General features: G+C 44.8%; 1 protein-coding gene across 8 annotated transcripts in view; it reads left to right on the plus strand.

Moving 5' to 3' along the window:
* Positions 1 to 17099, plus strand: part of itgb2 (integrin, beta 2) — an 84751-nt gene that overhangs the window by 18605 nt on the left and 49047 nt on the right. For 3 of the 8 annotated variants that reach the window (XM_041200455.1, XM_041200452.1, XM_041200456.1), the window contains exons 2-3: positions 7046 to 7109; positions 15463 to 15548. In XM_041200455.1, coding sequence (XP_041056389.1) covers positions 7049 to 7109; positions 15463 to 15548 — 147 coding nt within the window. In that variant the 5' untranslated portion in view covers positions 7046 to 7048. The other 5 variants (XM_041200453.1, XM_041200454.1, XM_041200458.1 and 2 more) reach the window with 5 other exon arrangements.

Consider the following 17099-nt stretch of genomic DNA (forward strand, 5'->3'; position numbering starts at 1 on the left):
TTTTTTCAATTGTATCTCCCAAGATGTTAATAGCGGATGGTTCAGTGATGGTAATGCCATTGAATGTCAAGGTGGGGGGGGATGGATTGATTCTCTCTTGTTGGAGATGGTCAGTGCCTGACGCTTATGTGGCATGAATACCACTTATCATCCCAAGTCTGCATGTTGTCCGGGAGTTGCTGCATATGGGCACAGGCTATTTCCGTCAATATCTGAGGCGTTGCAAATCTGTAGCTGCTACCATGTTGAAGGATATGAGCGGCAGGTGCATGGTATCGTCAGCGCCTGCAAATCACACACCACCCTGACTTGGAACTAAACCATTCCTTCACTGTCACTGGGTCAAAAACCCGGAACTCCCTCCCTAACAGCAGTGTGGGAGTACCTGCACCAGATGGACTGCAACGGTTCAAGAAAGTGGCTCACCAGCAGCTTCTGGTGGGCTATTAGGGGTGGGCAAATAAATGCTGGAGCTGCATTTATTACGTGAATGAATTTAAGAAAAACCCTCTGACAGTGCAGCACTCCCTCAGTACTTTGGTGTCAGCTTGGAGTTTGTGCTCGAGTCCTTGAAGTGGAACTGGAACCCACAGCCTTTCTGGCTCAGAAAAGCTAATATCCTGTGTTAAAACATTGGCCTTCTGTGACACCTCCAGTACTTCAGAGGATAAATGAACCACTTAGATCAGGGATTTTATTTCTGGTGTGTGTGTGTGTGCAGAGATGGTCTTTGTTGTAGGGTATCATTGTTGTGGTCACTTTTCTGAATCAAATGTATGATATACAGTATCCTGGGCTTCATTAATAAGGGCATAGAGTTACAAGAGCAAGGAGGTTATGTTGAACATGTATAAGTCACTAGTTCGGCCTCAGCTGGACTGTTGCATTCAGTTCTGGAGGGATCTGAAGGCATTAGAAAGGGTGCAGAAAAGATTCACAAGAATAGTTCCAGGGATGAGGAACTTCAGTTATGAAGACAGTTATTACTGTTTTCTTTGAAGAAAATGAAGTTGAGAGGAGATTTGATAGAAGTATTCAACATCAGAGTAGATAGGGAGAAAGTGTTCCCACTCGTGAAAGGATTAAGAATGAGAGGACACAGATTTAAAGTAATTAGTCAAAAGAAGCAAAAGTGATGTGAGGAGAAGCTTTTCCACACAGCGAGTGGCTAGGACTTGGAATGCACTGCCTGAGAGTGAGGTGGAGGCAGGTTCAATTGAAGTATTCAAGAGGGAATAAGACTCTTATCTGAAAAGGAAGATTGCGCAGGGGTTACGGGGAGAATGGCACCAGGTTAATTGCTCATTTGGGAGAGCTGGTGCAGATCCAATGGACCGAATGGTCTCCTTCAGCCCGCAACAAATCTGTAAAAGGGAAAATGGGGTTTCCTCTCCTGATTGTGTGGAAAGGATTGGGCTGTAACACAGTCATTGAAACGCTTGCTGACTCTGAATCCTTACTTGTGTGCCCACATAATTAATGAGCTGCAGATCCTGGCAGAACTGTACTCCAAGGCTTTAAGTTGGCAAAGAGTAAACTTTGGGGGGGGGAGTAAAAGCCCAAACACTTCCCTTTGGGTATCTGCCTTACAACCTGGGTCAAGCGAAGCTGACATTTTCCAGGGAGGGTGGCTCGGTATGTTAACATGCACAGTTTTTCTGAACATTCAAGAACAGGCCAGCGACAGAACGTGAAGCTGGTAATGACATTGGTGCAATACTCAGTCTGTCTTAAGCAAGAGTCCAGGAGACATGAGTTTACCCCTGCAGCTGGGCTCCAGGAAACAAGTTGGTCTTGGGGAATGGCGATAGAATAAGCAATACGACGATGGAGTGAACAGAGCAAGGGACTGAAAAGACAGAATGACTGAGGAAATTACAAGAGGAGTATAAGAGGAAAAAAATGGAGACTTTACTTGTTTTATTTATTTTATTTGTCTTTAACCCGCCTTCAAATATGCCGGAGTGTAAAATTTACCCCTGCAACTCCAATCACATACTTTTCCTGATCAGCTTGGTGGTTTTTCACGATGACCTTCTGAACAGCACTGAACTGGCAAAGTTTCATGCCTGGTGTATCATGACTCACCTCCACTTGGTCTTCCATTTGTCTCTGTTATTGACGGCAGCCTGAAGCTAAATAAAACTTGTCCCAGGAGCTTGTTAAGCATTAGCTCGTAAGGTGAGCAACCTGCTGCGGACTGCGGGGTTAATCTGTGAGAGAGTGGAAAACTTATGTCTAGCTTGTGTCGAAGAGAAACACGGAAATTACTTGTCACATGGCAAGTACTTCCAAAGGCCTCGTCACAACCTGTCCACGTCTTCCTGCAGCATCATTCGATGCTGGGTGTTATGGTGGGGTATTAGAGTGTGTTTGGCTCCATTCATTCTCAGAAATATTTCAAACTCTTCTGGCACAAATGGTGGACCCTTATCTGACACCAGCATCTCCGGCAAGCCATAAATTGCGAATCCATTGTGCTTTGTGTGGATTTGAATCCCATCCTCAGGGCCATCTTTCTGACGTGTAGTGCACTGAAAAGATAGACATGTAGCCTCACGGCCGGCAGCCATCACTGAACTAAATTTATTTACCCCTCCCCGACAGAGAGGGCAACATATATTTTTAAAAAAAGCACTCAGACCTTTCAAAGTCCTATGAAACAACATTTTTACAAGATCTGTTGAAAGAACGACAAAATCCTGCTGTTTGGAACAGGATTTAATCTTGGGCATGTGAAAAGTTCACTGTTACCCGAATTATCTGGGGCAGTGATGCAGAATGTGCTCAGCTGGAGCATTTTTTTAAAAAGAAGTAAAAGCGAGAGTGTTTGCTTCAAACGAATTACAGCAGAGTCCAGAGCTCTGCAACGTTAACCCGGATGTGGGTTCCAGGAGGCACTGGGCGGGGAAATGCTGAAGTTCCTCACGTTAAACTTGAGTTGTGATATTACGCCACATCTTCTCAGTCTGGCATGAGGATGTGACATGAAGCAACTGTATATCTCAGGCAGGGGAAGCCTCGCAGCCGCTCAAAGTGCCAGCCTTAATTTACATGGCTTGTGTAAATCCAGAAAACGGCTCTGTTTTTGGCAGATGTGACTTTCTGCGGACACAGTTTATTCGCAACTGATCCCTGAATGTCTGCTAAATATTAGTGCCATGCTTCAGGATTGCAGGTTAGGCCGTCACAACAGGACATACTGGTACAATATACGAACTTAGCATTCGTTTTTACTTATTCATTGGGATGCGGGCAACACTGGCTAGGCCAGCATTTATTTCCCATCCCCGAATTGGCCATTTAACAGCTAACCACATTCCTGTGGGGTCTGGAGTCACATGTAGGCCAGACCAGGTAAGGATGGCAGATTTCCTTCCCTAAAGGGGGCATTGGTGAACCAGATGGGTTTTTACAACAATCTGGCAATGGTTTCCACCAGATTCAAAACTCTTATCGAATTCAAACTGCTGCTACGGCGTGACTGGAACCCGGGTCCCCCGGAGTGTCTCTGGAATATTAGCCCAGTGACAGTACCGCTGTGCCATTGCCTCCCCTGGACTGAGCTTAGCCCTCAGTGGATCAAAGTCACAGGACAGCAGGGCTGACGGTTCTATATTAGAACAAGGCCTCCCAAATTGCGAATCATGACCCTGCCTCCTGCCCCCACCCCCCCCCCCCCCCCCCCCCCCCCCCCCAACCCCCTACTGGTGGGCGTGGCCTAATGGACTGCTCCCTGAGACCTGATCACTGCTGCTGCTGCAAAAAAAAAGTGTTTTTTCACTCTTGTGAAAAGCTAGGCCGTGTTTTTTTGTTTGAGGAAACCCTGTCTTTTCATCGACTCCCCCCAATGCTCATCTCCTGTTCTCTCCAACAACCCCCCCCGCCCTCTCAGCAACTGAAGCCCCTACCCCCACCCACTGCCCCTGCTCACCAGTTCTCATACCTCCCCATATTTTCACTCTGGGGGAGTCACACAAGCTCCGAGGCACTAAGACGGGGGTCACGCCAGGAAAGGGTTTGGGAAGCGCCGTGTTGGAAGTAAGATGGATGGCCCCTGAGCCAGCAGCCTAACCACATAAAAAGACAACTTGACATTGCAGCAGTTGATCACACATGTGGATGCTGTTGTGACAAACTAATTCTGTCGAACTCACTGAAGGTCAGGAGCAGGTTAGGCTGGTGGGTTTCACTTTGACTGAAAGCTGACGTAGAATCAGTTTGTTTTGAGTGACGTTGCCAAGATCCCCAATGTCATTTGTTTTTTAATGCAGGCATTGCCACCGCTGGTTCCTCATCCCACCCCACAGACCCTCGGGGGAACCGAGCTGCTGGGCCAATGTTAGGCCAAGTTGCTCTCAGCTCAAAGGCTGGAAATGTTTGGTGAGGCATTTTGCTTGTATAAAAGTCCTGGCTGCTAAGGTGATTTAACATACAAACATAGACAAGAGGAGCAGGAGTGGGTCATTCAGCCCTTCCAGCCTGCTCCGCCATTCAATTTGATCATGGCTGATCTCGACACCATACTCCCACTCTCTTCCCCCGCCCCTTAACACCTTTAGAGTCCAGGAATCTATCTATTTCCTGCTTAAATATATTCAGTGACTTGGCCTCCCCAGCCTCCTGTGGTAGGGAATTCCACAGGTTCACCACCGTCTGAGTGAAGAAGTTTCTCCTCATCTCAGTCCTAAATGGCCGACCCCATATCCTGAGACTGTGACTAGATGATGGCTGATCTTCTACTGAGCACTATCTTCCCGCACTATCTCCGTTTCCCTTGATGTCTTTAACATCTAGAAATCTATCGACCTCTGCTTTGAACATGCTCAGTGATGGACCCTTCACAACCCTCTGAGGCAGAGGATTCCGAAGATTCGCCATCCTCTGAGAGAAGAAATTCACCCGCATCTCAGTCCTAAATGGCCTGCCCCTTACTCTGAGACTGTATCTCGTTGGTCTAGACTTCCCCCAGCCAGGGGAAACACCCTCCCTCCATCTACCCTGTCGAGCCCTGTAAGAATTTTGTAGGTTTCAATGAGATCACCTCCCATTCTTTGAAACTCCAGAGCATACAGGCCCAGCCTTCTCAATCCCTCCTCTTATGACAATCCTGCCATCCCAGGAATCAGTCTGGTAAATCTTCGTTGCAATCCCTCAGTGGCCAGTTTATCCTTCCTTAGGTAAGGAGACCTAGGGAAGTAAGGACATAAAAATAAGGCACAGGTGCAAAGGAATCTGGCAGTACAAATACACCAATCACGTATAGTTGTGACACAGGCGAATGCAAACCAAGTACAAAGGTTTGTTTCTGGAGGGATGGAATTGAAAAGTGGCGAAGTTATGCTCAATGTGTATCGAACCTCGGTGAGACCACACTTGGAATCCTGTGTGCAGTTCTGGTTGTGGTACTCTGAAAAGGAAGTAGAGGCATGAGAGAGGCTGCAAAAAAAGATTGACAGAAATGACACCAGAAATGTATGGGTCTACCAGTCAGGAAAGGATTGGCAGGCTGGGTTCCTTTTCTCTTGAAAAGAGAAGGCCAAGGGGGTGACCTAATGGAGTCTTTTAAAATTATAAGTATAAGCACAGGAAGGGCGTTTCTATTTGTGGGGAAGAGCAAAACTTGACACTGTCAATATAAGCTGCTCACCAAGAAATCAAATAGCCAATTGCAAAGAAAATTCCTTACCCAGAGAGTGGTGAGAGTTTGGAGTTTCCCACCTGCCACATGGGATGTAGGCATCACAAATAAAGCCAGTATTTACTGCCCATCCCTAATTGCCCTTGAGAACTGAGTGGCTTGCTAGGCCATTTCACAGGGCACTTAAAAGTCAACCACATTGCTGTGGGTCTGGAGTCACATGTAGGCCAGACTGGGTAAGTACAGCAGATTTCCTTCCTTAAAGGACATTAGTGACTCAGATGGGTTTTTGTGGGAAGTGATGATAGTTTCATGGTCACGGTTATTGAAATTAGCTTTCAATTCCAAATGTTGTTAACTGAAGTTAAATTTCGAGTTGAACCTGTGTGCCTAGAGCATTAGTCTGGGCCTCTGGATGACTAGTCTAATGACATTACCACTATGCCACCATCTCTCTAAGCAGATGAGATGAATTTAAGGGGAAGCTGGACAATCATGTGAGGGAGAAGGAAGTCGAGGGCTATGCTGATCATGGTAAATGGGGATGGCCAAAGCACAGCACAAATGTTGGCAAGGACTGGTAGGGCTGAATGGCCTGTTTCAGTGCTGTAAATTCCACGTAACTCCATGTCAAGCTCAGGAGAGGTTTGTAATGATTTTGCAACTTGCGGGGTTGAGGGAATGTTAAAAATCTAAAGTATGTGCTGCCAGGGTACATTGCGGAGCGGAAAGCACCAGAATCATCAGAAGCCACGACCTCAGTCAATAACTATTGTTGGATTTGTGCAGTGATCTCAAAGGGGAAGTGTAGTGCTGGAGGAAATGTTTAAAGGCCATAATAATGCTGACTCCCAAACCAAGACGATCAGATTTATTTCAGGCTCTGGACGCCTTAGCCTCTTCATGTAGTTTGTGTCAGGAGCGGAGCCTTCACCCTGTGAAAATTAAGACACCTTGTGCGGCAACCGTGTTAACACTCAGCAGACCTGGGAACATCTGTGGAGAGAGAAACAGAGTTAATGCTGCCAGACCTGCAAAGTGTTAGCAAAATCTGCTGGTTTTATTTCAGATTACCAGCACCCCGTGGCATTTTTACTTTTGTACCTTGTGTGTCATGTTTTCTATCTGGTTGCAGGTGGACGTGTATCAGAAATGACGAGCATTATTGGAAATCTACTTCCCTTTTTAAACTACAGGACAAAACCATTGGTAAAAATGTTGCTAGGCCAGTGTTTAGGGTTCAGGAAGGCTCATAGCGGAGACTGGAGTCCGAGGCGTGTTTTAGCAAACAGTACTTGAATAAACTGGAAGCTTTGAAAGCAGTAATGGACGATCACACTGCAAACTCAACATTCACAGTCAAATGGAGAATGTGATATGGGTCTTTTCTTCTTTTCAAAACAGGAAATGGTCAAGTGGCTTCTCTTCCAGCTGGTGTTGGCCTCCGTCTTGGGAATAGGATTAGCGGGTGAGTGAATGTGAAATGTAAATCCACCTGGAAAGGTAAATAAAGGAAAAAAGAGAGACTTGCACCTGCCCGGCATGTTTCACAACCACAGGTCGTCCTGAAATACTTCACAGCCAATTAAGTATTCTCGAAGGGTAGTCACTGTAGCTGGGAGGGCCTGTGGTGCAGTTGCTAGTGTCCTTACCTCTAAACTGGAGGTTCTAGGTTCAAGTCCCATTCCCGAGCCAAGGAAAGTGTGTTTGTAATGTAGCCAAGCAGGTTGATTATCAGCCTGTTAATCCTTTGTATATGCCTGATGGTGAGTCTCCTAGTCAGCCCTATTGCAGAAGGCAACGCTATTGTACCTTGCTTAAGGCCATGATGGCTAATCCCTCTTAGGGCACAGTGCTTGAAGTGAGAGTCAGTGCAGCAATGCAGGAAACATTTGAGCCAATTTGTGCACAGCAAGGTCCCACCAATGGCAATGAGATAAAACATGCCTTAGGGAGATCTCTCCTGCTCCCCTGCGAAAAGTACCTTGGGGATCTTTGACATGCATCTGAGGGGGCAGAAAGGGCCTTGGTTCCAAGTCGCTCAGTACTGCACTGGAGTGTCAATCTCGATTTTGTGCTCAAGTCTCTGGAGTGGAACTGGAACACATGACCTTCTGACTCCAATGAGCCCAACTCCTGTTCGCACCTGCTCCCCAGCCGCTCCCCAGCCACCCCCCATCCTCCCCACCCCGGAACAACAATCCCGTCTTTCCTGGCACTTTGTCCCAAGGCGGCTGAGAAATTCCCCAGCTCCCGCTACCCAGCTCGAAGGTAAAAATCCAGCTCAACATTTCACAACTATCTGGCTGCTCTGAACAAACTCAGTCACATAAAGTCGATATGCTTCTGATGTTGCCATTTATTTCTCTATTGCGCAAGTACAGAAGACTAAGCTATGATCAAAATAACAGCGTTTATTATCACAATCATGTTTTCTCAGACACTCTGCATTTTCCTTAGCAGTTTACCTTTATTTTGTGTCTCTTTTTACTTTATGTTGTCCCTTTCACACAAGAGAGTGTGGAAACTATTTGCTTGTTTGCGTATTTTCCTGTTGTACCGTCTTTATCTTTTGGCGGGGGGGTGGGAGGTGAAATTAATGTTCCAAATTTGTTAGACATCAATATCATTTTAGATGCAACATTTCCCCATTCATCTTCTCCCTTTCCACCCTCCACGGCCCCGAGCATTGCTTCCAGGTGAAGCCGTTACTTGTATCTCTTTCAATGTAGTAGGCGCTGCTTACGATGCAGTGTTCTTTATGTGGGGGAGCAGATCGGGTGATCGCTTTGCTAGAACGTCTCTGTTTAGCATAACCTTGAGCTTCTGGTTGCTTGCCAAGTTAACTTTTCCATCCCACTCCACTCCAACTGTGACCTCTCGCCGCCCTTGGTCTCGTACACTGTTTCAATGAATCTCAGTGTAAACTGGAGGAACAGCATCTTGCCTTTCAATTAGTCACTTTAGAGTCTTCCCAACTCAATATTGAGTTCAATAATTTCATGCTGTAGCCTCTGCACCCATTCTTTCAGCGCTGCAGTTGCTGAACACGATCCTGCTATTGTCATTACCCCTCCTCTGGACCCATCTTTTGTTTCTTCATCTGTCTCATTAGCACCCCCTTGTTTTCCTTATTCATTTACGAGATGTGGGCCGGGCCAGCATTTATTGGCCATCCCTAGTTGCCCTCGAGAAGGTGGTGGGTGAGCCGCCTTCTTGAAGCGCTGCAGTCCCTGTGGTGTAGGTACACCCGCAGTGCTGTTAGGAAGGGTGCTCCATCACCCCCTTTTTAAGCATTTAAACTCTGCCATCCTCTATCCATCGGACTTTCCCTATCTTCCTCCCCACTCCCTCCATTTTCCCCACTCCACTCTTGATTGTAAACTTTACGTCTCTTTTCCAGTTCTGATGACAGGTCAGTGACTCGTTTCTCTCTCCACAGATGCTGCCCAGCCTGCTGGGCAGTTAGGAACACAGGAACAGGAGGAGGCCACTCAGCCCCTCGAGCCTGTTCTGCCATTCACTGAGATCATGGCTGATCTGTGACCCAGCTCCACATACCCACCTTTGCCCTAGACTCCCTAGTTAACAAAAAAACTATCAATCTTAGACTTAAAATAACTGATTGAATTTGCATCAACTAACTGCTGTTTGCAGAAGAGAGTTCCAAACTTCCACCACCCTTTGTGTGTTTCCTAAGTTAACTCCAGACTAGGTAAAGACGGTAGATTTATTTCCCTAAAGGGCATTAGTGAAACAGATGGGTTTTTAAAACAATCAATGATTGGTGAGACTAGCTTTATTTTCCAGATTTTATTAATTGAATTTAAATTCCACCAACTGTTGGGGTGGGATTTGAACCCATGTCCCCAGAGCATTATCCTGGGTCTCCAGATTGCCAATCTAGTGACATTGCCACAATGTCAATTTTACCCCCTGTGTCATCTGCTATTCCCCCACCTTTCCCTGTCTGTCCCACTTTCTCTCTCTTGTGTTTCTTTATCTAGATTATTCTCCAGCTTCCTCCCCTTGCCTCATTTATCCCACATCTGTCTCTCTCTGGTTTATTTACTCATTGTTTCCTTATTGACAAGACTGTTATTAATTTGCTTTAACTCTCTCCTTTGGCCGCTTGAGAGTCACCTATTTTTCAGCTAAGTTAAAACAAAATAATGCTGTGCCCCATGATGTGCTACAGAGTACCTACAGCAGAAAAACAGGCCCTTTGGCCCAACAAGTCTATGCTGGTATTTGTGCACCACATGAGCCTTTCCCCAACCTTCTTGTGTAACCTTTTCAACATTACCTTCTATTCCTTCCTTCCTCATTCTTAGTTAACTTCCGCTTAAGTATACATCTGTACTATTCATCCCAACCACTGCATATAGTTGCAAGTTCGACATTCTAACCACTCTCTGTGTAAAGAAGTCTCTCCTGAACATCTTACTTGACTTATTAGTGACCATTTTATATTTATGACACCCAGTTCTGGACACCACAATAAGCGGAAGCATTTTCTTTGTTTTAACCCTATTAACCTTCCATAGTTTTAAAGATCTCTGCAGTTTGCCCCTCAGTCTTGATAGTGAGTCTTTCAGATAGTTGTATCTCTGTTTTGGTATAATTCTTGTAAATTTCTTTTGCACTTTCTCCAGTACCTCTCTTGGAAAATCCAAACTGTGCATGGCTATGGGAAATCACAAAATCGAGAGCCACCATTTCGTGGTTTTGCTGTTTCTGGGCTGCCAATTTTACAGCTGCCATTGCAGCAAGGCTCCAATTAATTTTATAGATATGATAATGGGTCTTGTCAAAGCATAGATTCGGCAACACTTCAGAGTACATTTGAACATAAAAGATGCCGTGGCACTATTATCAAAAGAAAGAGAGCTCTTGTCAATATCTGATCAATTACACTGTTAAGGTTAAGAGAAACAGGTAATGGGTATTAATTGTCTTTGAGCACATATAAATAGGGGGAACCCTCTTATTTATTGATTTTTGTTTAACTTATTGTCTTTTGTTTTACTAAAAGAGCATAAATAGCCGATAGCTGGGGCACTGGGTTGCATGGGAGGAGAGGTGTGAGACTGAACAAATCAATAAACTCTCAATTAAGAAAAGCTCTGTGTCTAGGTTTTGGCTTCATCCATTGGCTTGTGCCCTGTTAACTGCAGTATCCCTTTTACTAAATGGGTTGGCCATCTTGCACACAGTAGAATAAAGAAATTGCATTTCCATAGCTTTCACAACCATTGCCTTTCAAGACATTCCAATTAATACAGCCAATTAAGTACTTTTTTGAAATTGAGTCACTGTAGGAAGCATGGTAACCAGTTTCTGCACTGCAAAGTCCCACAAGCAGCAATGAGACAATCTGGTTTAGTGATGTTGACTGAGGGATAAATATTGGCCAGGACATCAAAAAGAGCTGTTAACAGGGTCCAAGCCTGTTGGTGAAGCAGAAACCCAGACACCAGAGCTTTTCTTTATTGAGACAGTTCATTGGCTTGTTCAACCTCACAGCTCCCCATAATAGAACTGACATGACGTTAACAACCACAACTATGGGAAAGCGTGACAGCTTCACTGGAATTTTACCAACAATGAGGAGATATAATTATGATGAAGGTGCTCGAAACAAAGAGCAGTATTCATTGAAACAGAGAAAGCCAAAAGGAATCTAATAAGTATTCAAATTTAGAACAGGGTCTCAGAGGTTAACTAGTGAAAGCAGGTTCTCCCCCACTGGTAAAGAAACTGATAACAAAGGGACATAATGTTAGGATTAGGGTTAGCAGCATAAAGGGATTGATTAGGAGAATGTTTTCACACTGTTTATAGAATACACAATCAAATGAGTCAAGAGAAGCTGGGGCAATTACAATAGGGAAAAGAGAATTTACCCATTGAATTTATTCAAGGCAGAGTTGGACAGATTTTTGATAGACAAGGGAGTCAAGGGTTAATGGGGGGTGCAGATGGCAAATTGGAGTTGAGACCACAACGAGATCAGCCATGATCTTTCTAAATGGCGGAGCAGGCATGAAGGGCTGAATGGCCTCCTCCTGCTCCTAATTTCCTAGAAATAGAGTAAAGGGGAGAAAAACGGGAATTGAATAGATTGTTCCCAACATGGAGTTAAGTTCAGGGCCAAGCGATCGTCTGTGGAGATTATTCTCTATAAAGTCATAATCGTCTGGTTGACTATTGGATTTCTTACCTACCACTATTTTTGGAGCACCATTTCCACAAAAATGGCAGCAATTCAGAGAAAAAGCCCATTAGCACCTTTTCAGGCCAACTAAGGATAAGCACCAGATGCAGTCCTGCCAATGTTGTTGACATTTTCAGAACAAAAGATCATAACATAAGAAAGAGGAGCAGGAGTAGGCCATTCGGCCCCTCGAGCCTGCTCCACCATTCAGAAAGATCATGGCTGATCTGACTGTGGCCTTAACTCCACTTTCCTGTCTGGACTGTGGCCTTAACTCCACTTTCCATAATCCTTGACTCTCTTGTCGATCAAAAATCTGTCTAACTCAGCCTTGTATATATTCAGTGACCCAGCTTCCACTGCTCTCTGTGGAAGATAACTCAAAAGACTAACAACCCTCTGAGCAAAAAAAAACTCCTCATCTCAGTCCTAAATGGAAAATGCCTCATTTTTAAACTGTGGCCCCTAGTTCCAGATTCCCCCACAAGGGGAAGTATTTTCCCAGCATCTACCTCTTCAAGCTCCCCCCTCAGAATCTGATATGTTTCAATAAGGCCACCTCTCATTCTTCTAAACTCCAACGAGTATAGGCCCAACCTGCTTAACCTTTCCTCATAAGACAACTCCGTCAGTCCAAAATTCAGCTTAATAAATCTTTTCTGAACTGCTTCCAATACAAGCATATCCTTCCTTAAGTAAGGTGACCAAAACTGTACACAGTACTCTAGGTGTGGTCTTGCTAATGCCCTGCATAGTTGTAGACTTGTCTGCATTTATACTCCAACCCCTCGCAATAAAGGTCAACACTTCATTTCTCTGCCTAATTACTTGCTGTCCCTGTATGCTAATTTTTGTCGTCCATGTACAAGGACACCCAGACCCCTCTGTACCACAGCGTTCTATAGTCTCTCTCCACTTATGTAATATTCTGCTTTTCTATTCTTCCTGCCAAAGTGGACAACCTCACATTTTCTCACATTATACTCCATCTGTCAAATATTTGCTGAATCCTTTAACCTATCTGTATCACTTTTCAGACTCTTTTGTATCCTCCTCACAACTTGCTTTCCTGCTTGTATTTTGCATTGTCAGCAAATTTGGCTACAATACTGTTGATCCCTTCATTTAAGTCATTTATATAGATCGTAGATGGCTGAGGCCCAAGCACTGATCCCAGTGGTACTGCACTAGTTGCAGCTGGCCAAGTTGAAAATGACCCATTTATCCTGACTCCCTGCTTCCTGTTAGTTAGCCAATCCTCTATCCATGCTAATGTATTGCCCCCAACACCATGACCTGTTATATTGCATTGTAACTCTTTACTTGGCACCTCATTGGATGCCTTTTGGAAATCTAAATACACAACATCTACTGGTTCCCCTTTATCCACCCTCCTTGTCAGACCCTCAAAGAACTCTAATAAGTTTGTCAAACACCATTTCCTTTTCGCAAAACTATGTTGACTCTGTCTGATGGTAACAAATTTAAAAAATAATAGTCTTGCAAACTTGCTCCTGATTTGTGAAAGCTTCCCCATCACCTACAAGACATGTCAGAGGTACGATGAAATATGCTCGACTTGCTTGGATGAGTGTAGCTCCAATCACACTGAAGAGTCTAAACACTGTCCAGGTCTAAGAGGTCCACTTGATTGGCACCCCGTCCACGAATGTAAAAATTCACTCCCTCTCCACTGGCACACCGCGGCTGCTATGCATATTATCTACAAGGTTCACTACAGCATTTCACCAAGGCTTTATCGGCAACACCTCCCAAATCCATGGCCTCTGTCACCAAACAGGACAAGGGCAGCTGTTGCATGGGAATACCATGACCTCAAAATCACCCACTGTTCTGACTTGCTGTTACTTCATTATCACTTAGTAAAGATCCATAAACTCCTTACATCATCTCCTCAAGGGTAAGTAGGACTGGACGATAATTGCTGGCCTTGCCAACGATGCTCCCATCCTATGAATCAACAATAGTCACGGGTGGGATGAGAAAATTTGGAGGGCCATTGAAAGTCAACAGCTCTCCAAATTTCCCCATCCTGCCTATAACAATGCCCACTGGTGTTGGGGCTGGAAAATCCCACCCCTCTCAGAGATAGTAAGTTACAAAATTCAGGTCTGTCATGGTTACCTTCTCAAGTTCAGCGGTACCAATTGCTCCCATAAGATGTTTGAGCATCATGTTGCCTTCAATCTATTGTTAGCCAGCAAAACTGAGGAATGTAATATTAATGTTCATTTTTGATCTGGACAGCAGTGTCTTCTGATGTGCATCGTTTCATATCTGTGTCTTGTTTGATTTGCTTCAACCGCTGCTTTTAGCAAAACATCCATTGCTGACAGCTGTCCTCACTCTTTTAGTATGAATTTGTTTTCAGTGACTCTCCTACAAGAGGAAGTTGTATTTTTCTTGTTAATTCCATCAGAACTGTGCAAATTTTTTGAAAGCCGCTATTAAATCTGGCTTCCCTATTCCAGTGGAAACAGTCCCAGTGTCTCAATTATCCCTTCCAAACTATGGTTTCCCATCATTGGTGAATCCATGCTGGATGCCCTCTCTGGCTTTCATGTTTTATTACACCCAAAACTACACACAATACTTCAAATGTAGCCTAACTAATGTTTTGAATTATTTCATCCTTGGTGCTATACTCTGTCTTTAAAAAACACCAAATTCTGTTGGACATCTTATGACTTTATCTCCCCATACTCACACTTTACAGGGAATTATCGGAACATTTTGAGGTAACCTTCCTTATTCCCGGGTGTAAATCATCAGTTAATACCAAGAGCAAAGATGGGCCCAGTACTAACGTGTGGGGTAATGCACTTCCAACCCTTCTCTAGTCCGAGCAACACCTATTTACCCTAACTATATCTGCTTGCCATTAATCAACATTCTGTCTATGCTTAGCGATCTATCCTTTTTTCATTCTTTCAGGGGATGTGGGTGCCGTTGACTAGGTCAGCATTATTTCCCATCCCTAATTGCCCTTGAGAAGGTGGCGGTGAGCCGCCTTCTTGAACCACCTTCTTGGGGACCACCCTTAACTTCACTCATATCGAGTGCCGGTAGCACAAGCTGCACCAAGGCTGGGAGAGGGGGTTGGGAGGGAGGGTGGCAGGATGGAGCAGAGACTGGACCTGGGAGGCAGGCTAGGTGGCAGTGGGGGTTGGGGGGGGAATGGGGAGGGAGGCTGTGCAAGCGCCCTTTAAATATGGCACCCGGACCTTTGAGCCCATGAGGCAACGGTAGGGAGAACAACCTCTGGCCCAACCCTGCCCTGAGATTCGCTGCCCTCTGCGCAGATGCGTAACTAAGGAGCTGAAGAGCGGAAGATCACGCGTGTTCAGCCAGTACGTGCCCCCACCGCGCCACCCCCACCCCCAGCGGGAATCACTCACACTCCTGCGTCTGACACTGAACTTTGACTTCAGAGTGGAAGATTCCGCCCAGCAATTCTTGTTTCTTTCAATTATGATGATACACTGCAGAGGTGGCACGATGTGCCAGTTATTCTCGACATGGGATCTTTATAATTATATTCGGTTAGAACAGAAAGTGAACCAATTTTCTATTTTTTTTTCAGGGCCTTCCTGCAATCCCACACGTGCAGAAGCAACCTGCCGGGAATGCATCAACTTAGGGCCAACTTGCGCCTGGTGTAAGGCACTGGTAAGCCTCAATGGGTATAATGGCACAGATTATATTGCCTGATATGAAATCCACATCTGAAAGTGTAATATGGCTGGCCACCAACAAAACAGAATGCTTGAGAATGGAACTACTTGTACCAGATATAAGGGATCCAGTTTTTAAACATTGGTGGAGATTATATTGGTGATGGACTGGTGAAAGATAATATTGATCACTAATTGAAAGTAGAATAGTCTGTGATGGGGGGTAGGACAAACTATATATATATTTGTTGGTCTTAAGTAATTCCTAAGTATGCAAATTATTTAGCAGTGTGCTGTTCAATTAGGCGAGAGGCAGTGTATGTTTTTAATAGTTATCTTTGGCTGGTGAGCATTTCAAATGACTAACTTTTGAGATTGTTATGGGAGTTGAAAATATCAAGAGCCCTAAGTTTCAGAAGTGTGTAATGAGGCCTCAGAGCTGTCCTTGGAGCTTAGGCTGAAATGTCAATAACTTTGGCACGCCAAGTCCATAAAGCAGTGGAATTGGCATTCCAAGGAGACCAATTCCTATGGTGGAGTCCTTTATCATGGAACAGCCCCTCTGGCATTGAAAATTAACTTTTGCAATCGTGGAGCCTCATTCCTTCAGATTTTAATTATTGTTAGAGATCTAAAAAGTATGTTTTGCTTTTTTTCTTTCTCCCTCTTTGATCTCACTCTCTCTGAACCCCACCTTTCTTTCCCTCTCTTTATTTCATTTCTGTACGTGATTTTATGTTGAATTCACTTTTCTAACTGTTACTTCCTGGTTCACACTCTGCACCTCAGTTAAAACAAAATCTGACTGGTTAAGGAGATAGGTGGTAGCTTGCCTGCTTCACACTGGTTCTAGATCCCCTGTAGAGGGACTGTAGAGGGAGTTCTACTGAAATGGCTTCCAAATCATGGCAGGTCCCAGCGCAAGAGCCCCAAGCAAAATCTAGTGTTGTTTGTTCATTGCTGACTGCAAAACCCGGGCCTTTGGGAAATTTTAAGTTATTTTTTAAAAAAACAATCAAGATACTTTGATTCTGCTGAATCTGGCCAAATAAATGTGAAGGCTTCTTATTCTCCTTACCTGCAGCACATATTTCATTTGATGAGGACTTAGTAGCCAAGCAGCTGCCCATGCAGCTATTTTTTTTCAATCCATTCACGGGATGTGGGCATTGCTGGCTGGGCCAGCATTTATTGCCCATCCCTAATTGCCCTTTGAGAAGGTGGTGGTGAGCTGCCTTCTTGAAATGCTGCAGCCCCTGTGGTGTAGGTACACCCACAGTGCTTTTAGGTGGGGGGGAGTTCCAGGGTTTTTACTCAGCGACAGTGAATATATTTCCAAGTCAGGATGGTGAGTGACTTGGAGGGGAACTGCCAGGTGGTGGTGTTCCCATGTGTCTGCTAGATAGTAGTGGTCGTGGGTTTGGAGGGTCAATTCTGGACGAATAAAACTTCATATCTGGGTTCCCAGAGTTCTCGATTCCACCACCTTGATGATCCATCATTGACCCATCATTCTTGTGGGAGAGGGCGAACAGCCAGAGGTCAT

Source organism: Carcharodon carcharias, chromosome 12, assembly GCF_017639515.1.
Source record: "Carcharodon carcharias isolate sCarCar2 chromosome 12, sCarCar2.pri, whole genome shotgun sequence".
Taxonomy (NCBI): domain Eukaryota; kingdom Metazoa; phylum Chordata; class Chondrichthyes; order Lamniformes; family Lamnidae; genus Carcharodon; species Carcharodon carcharias.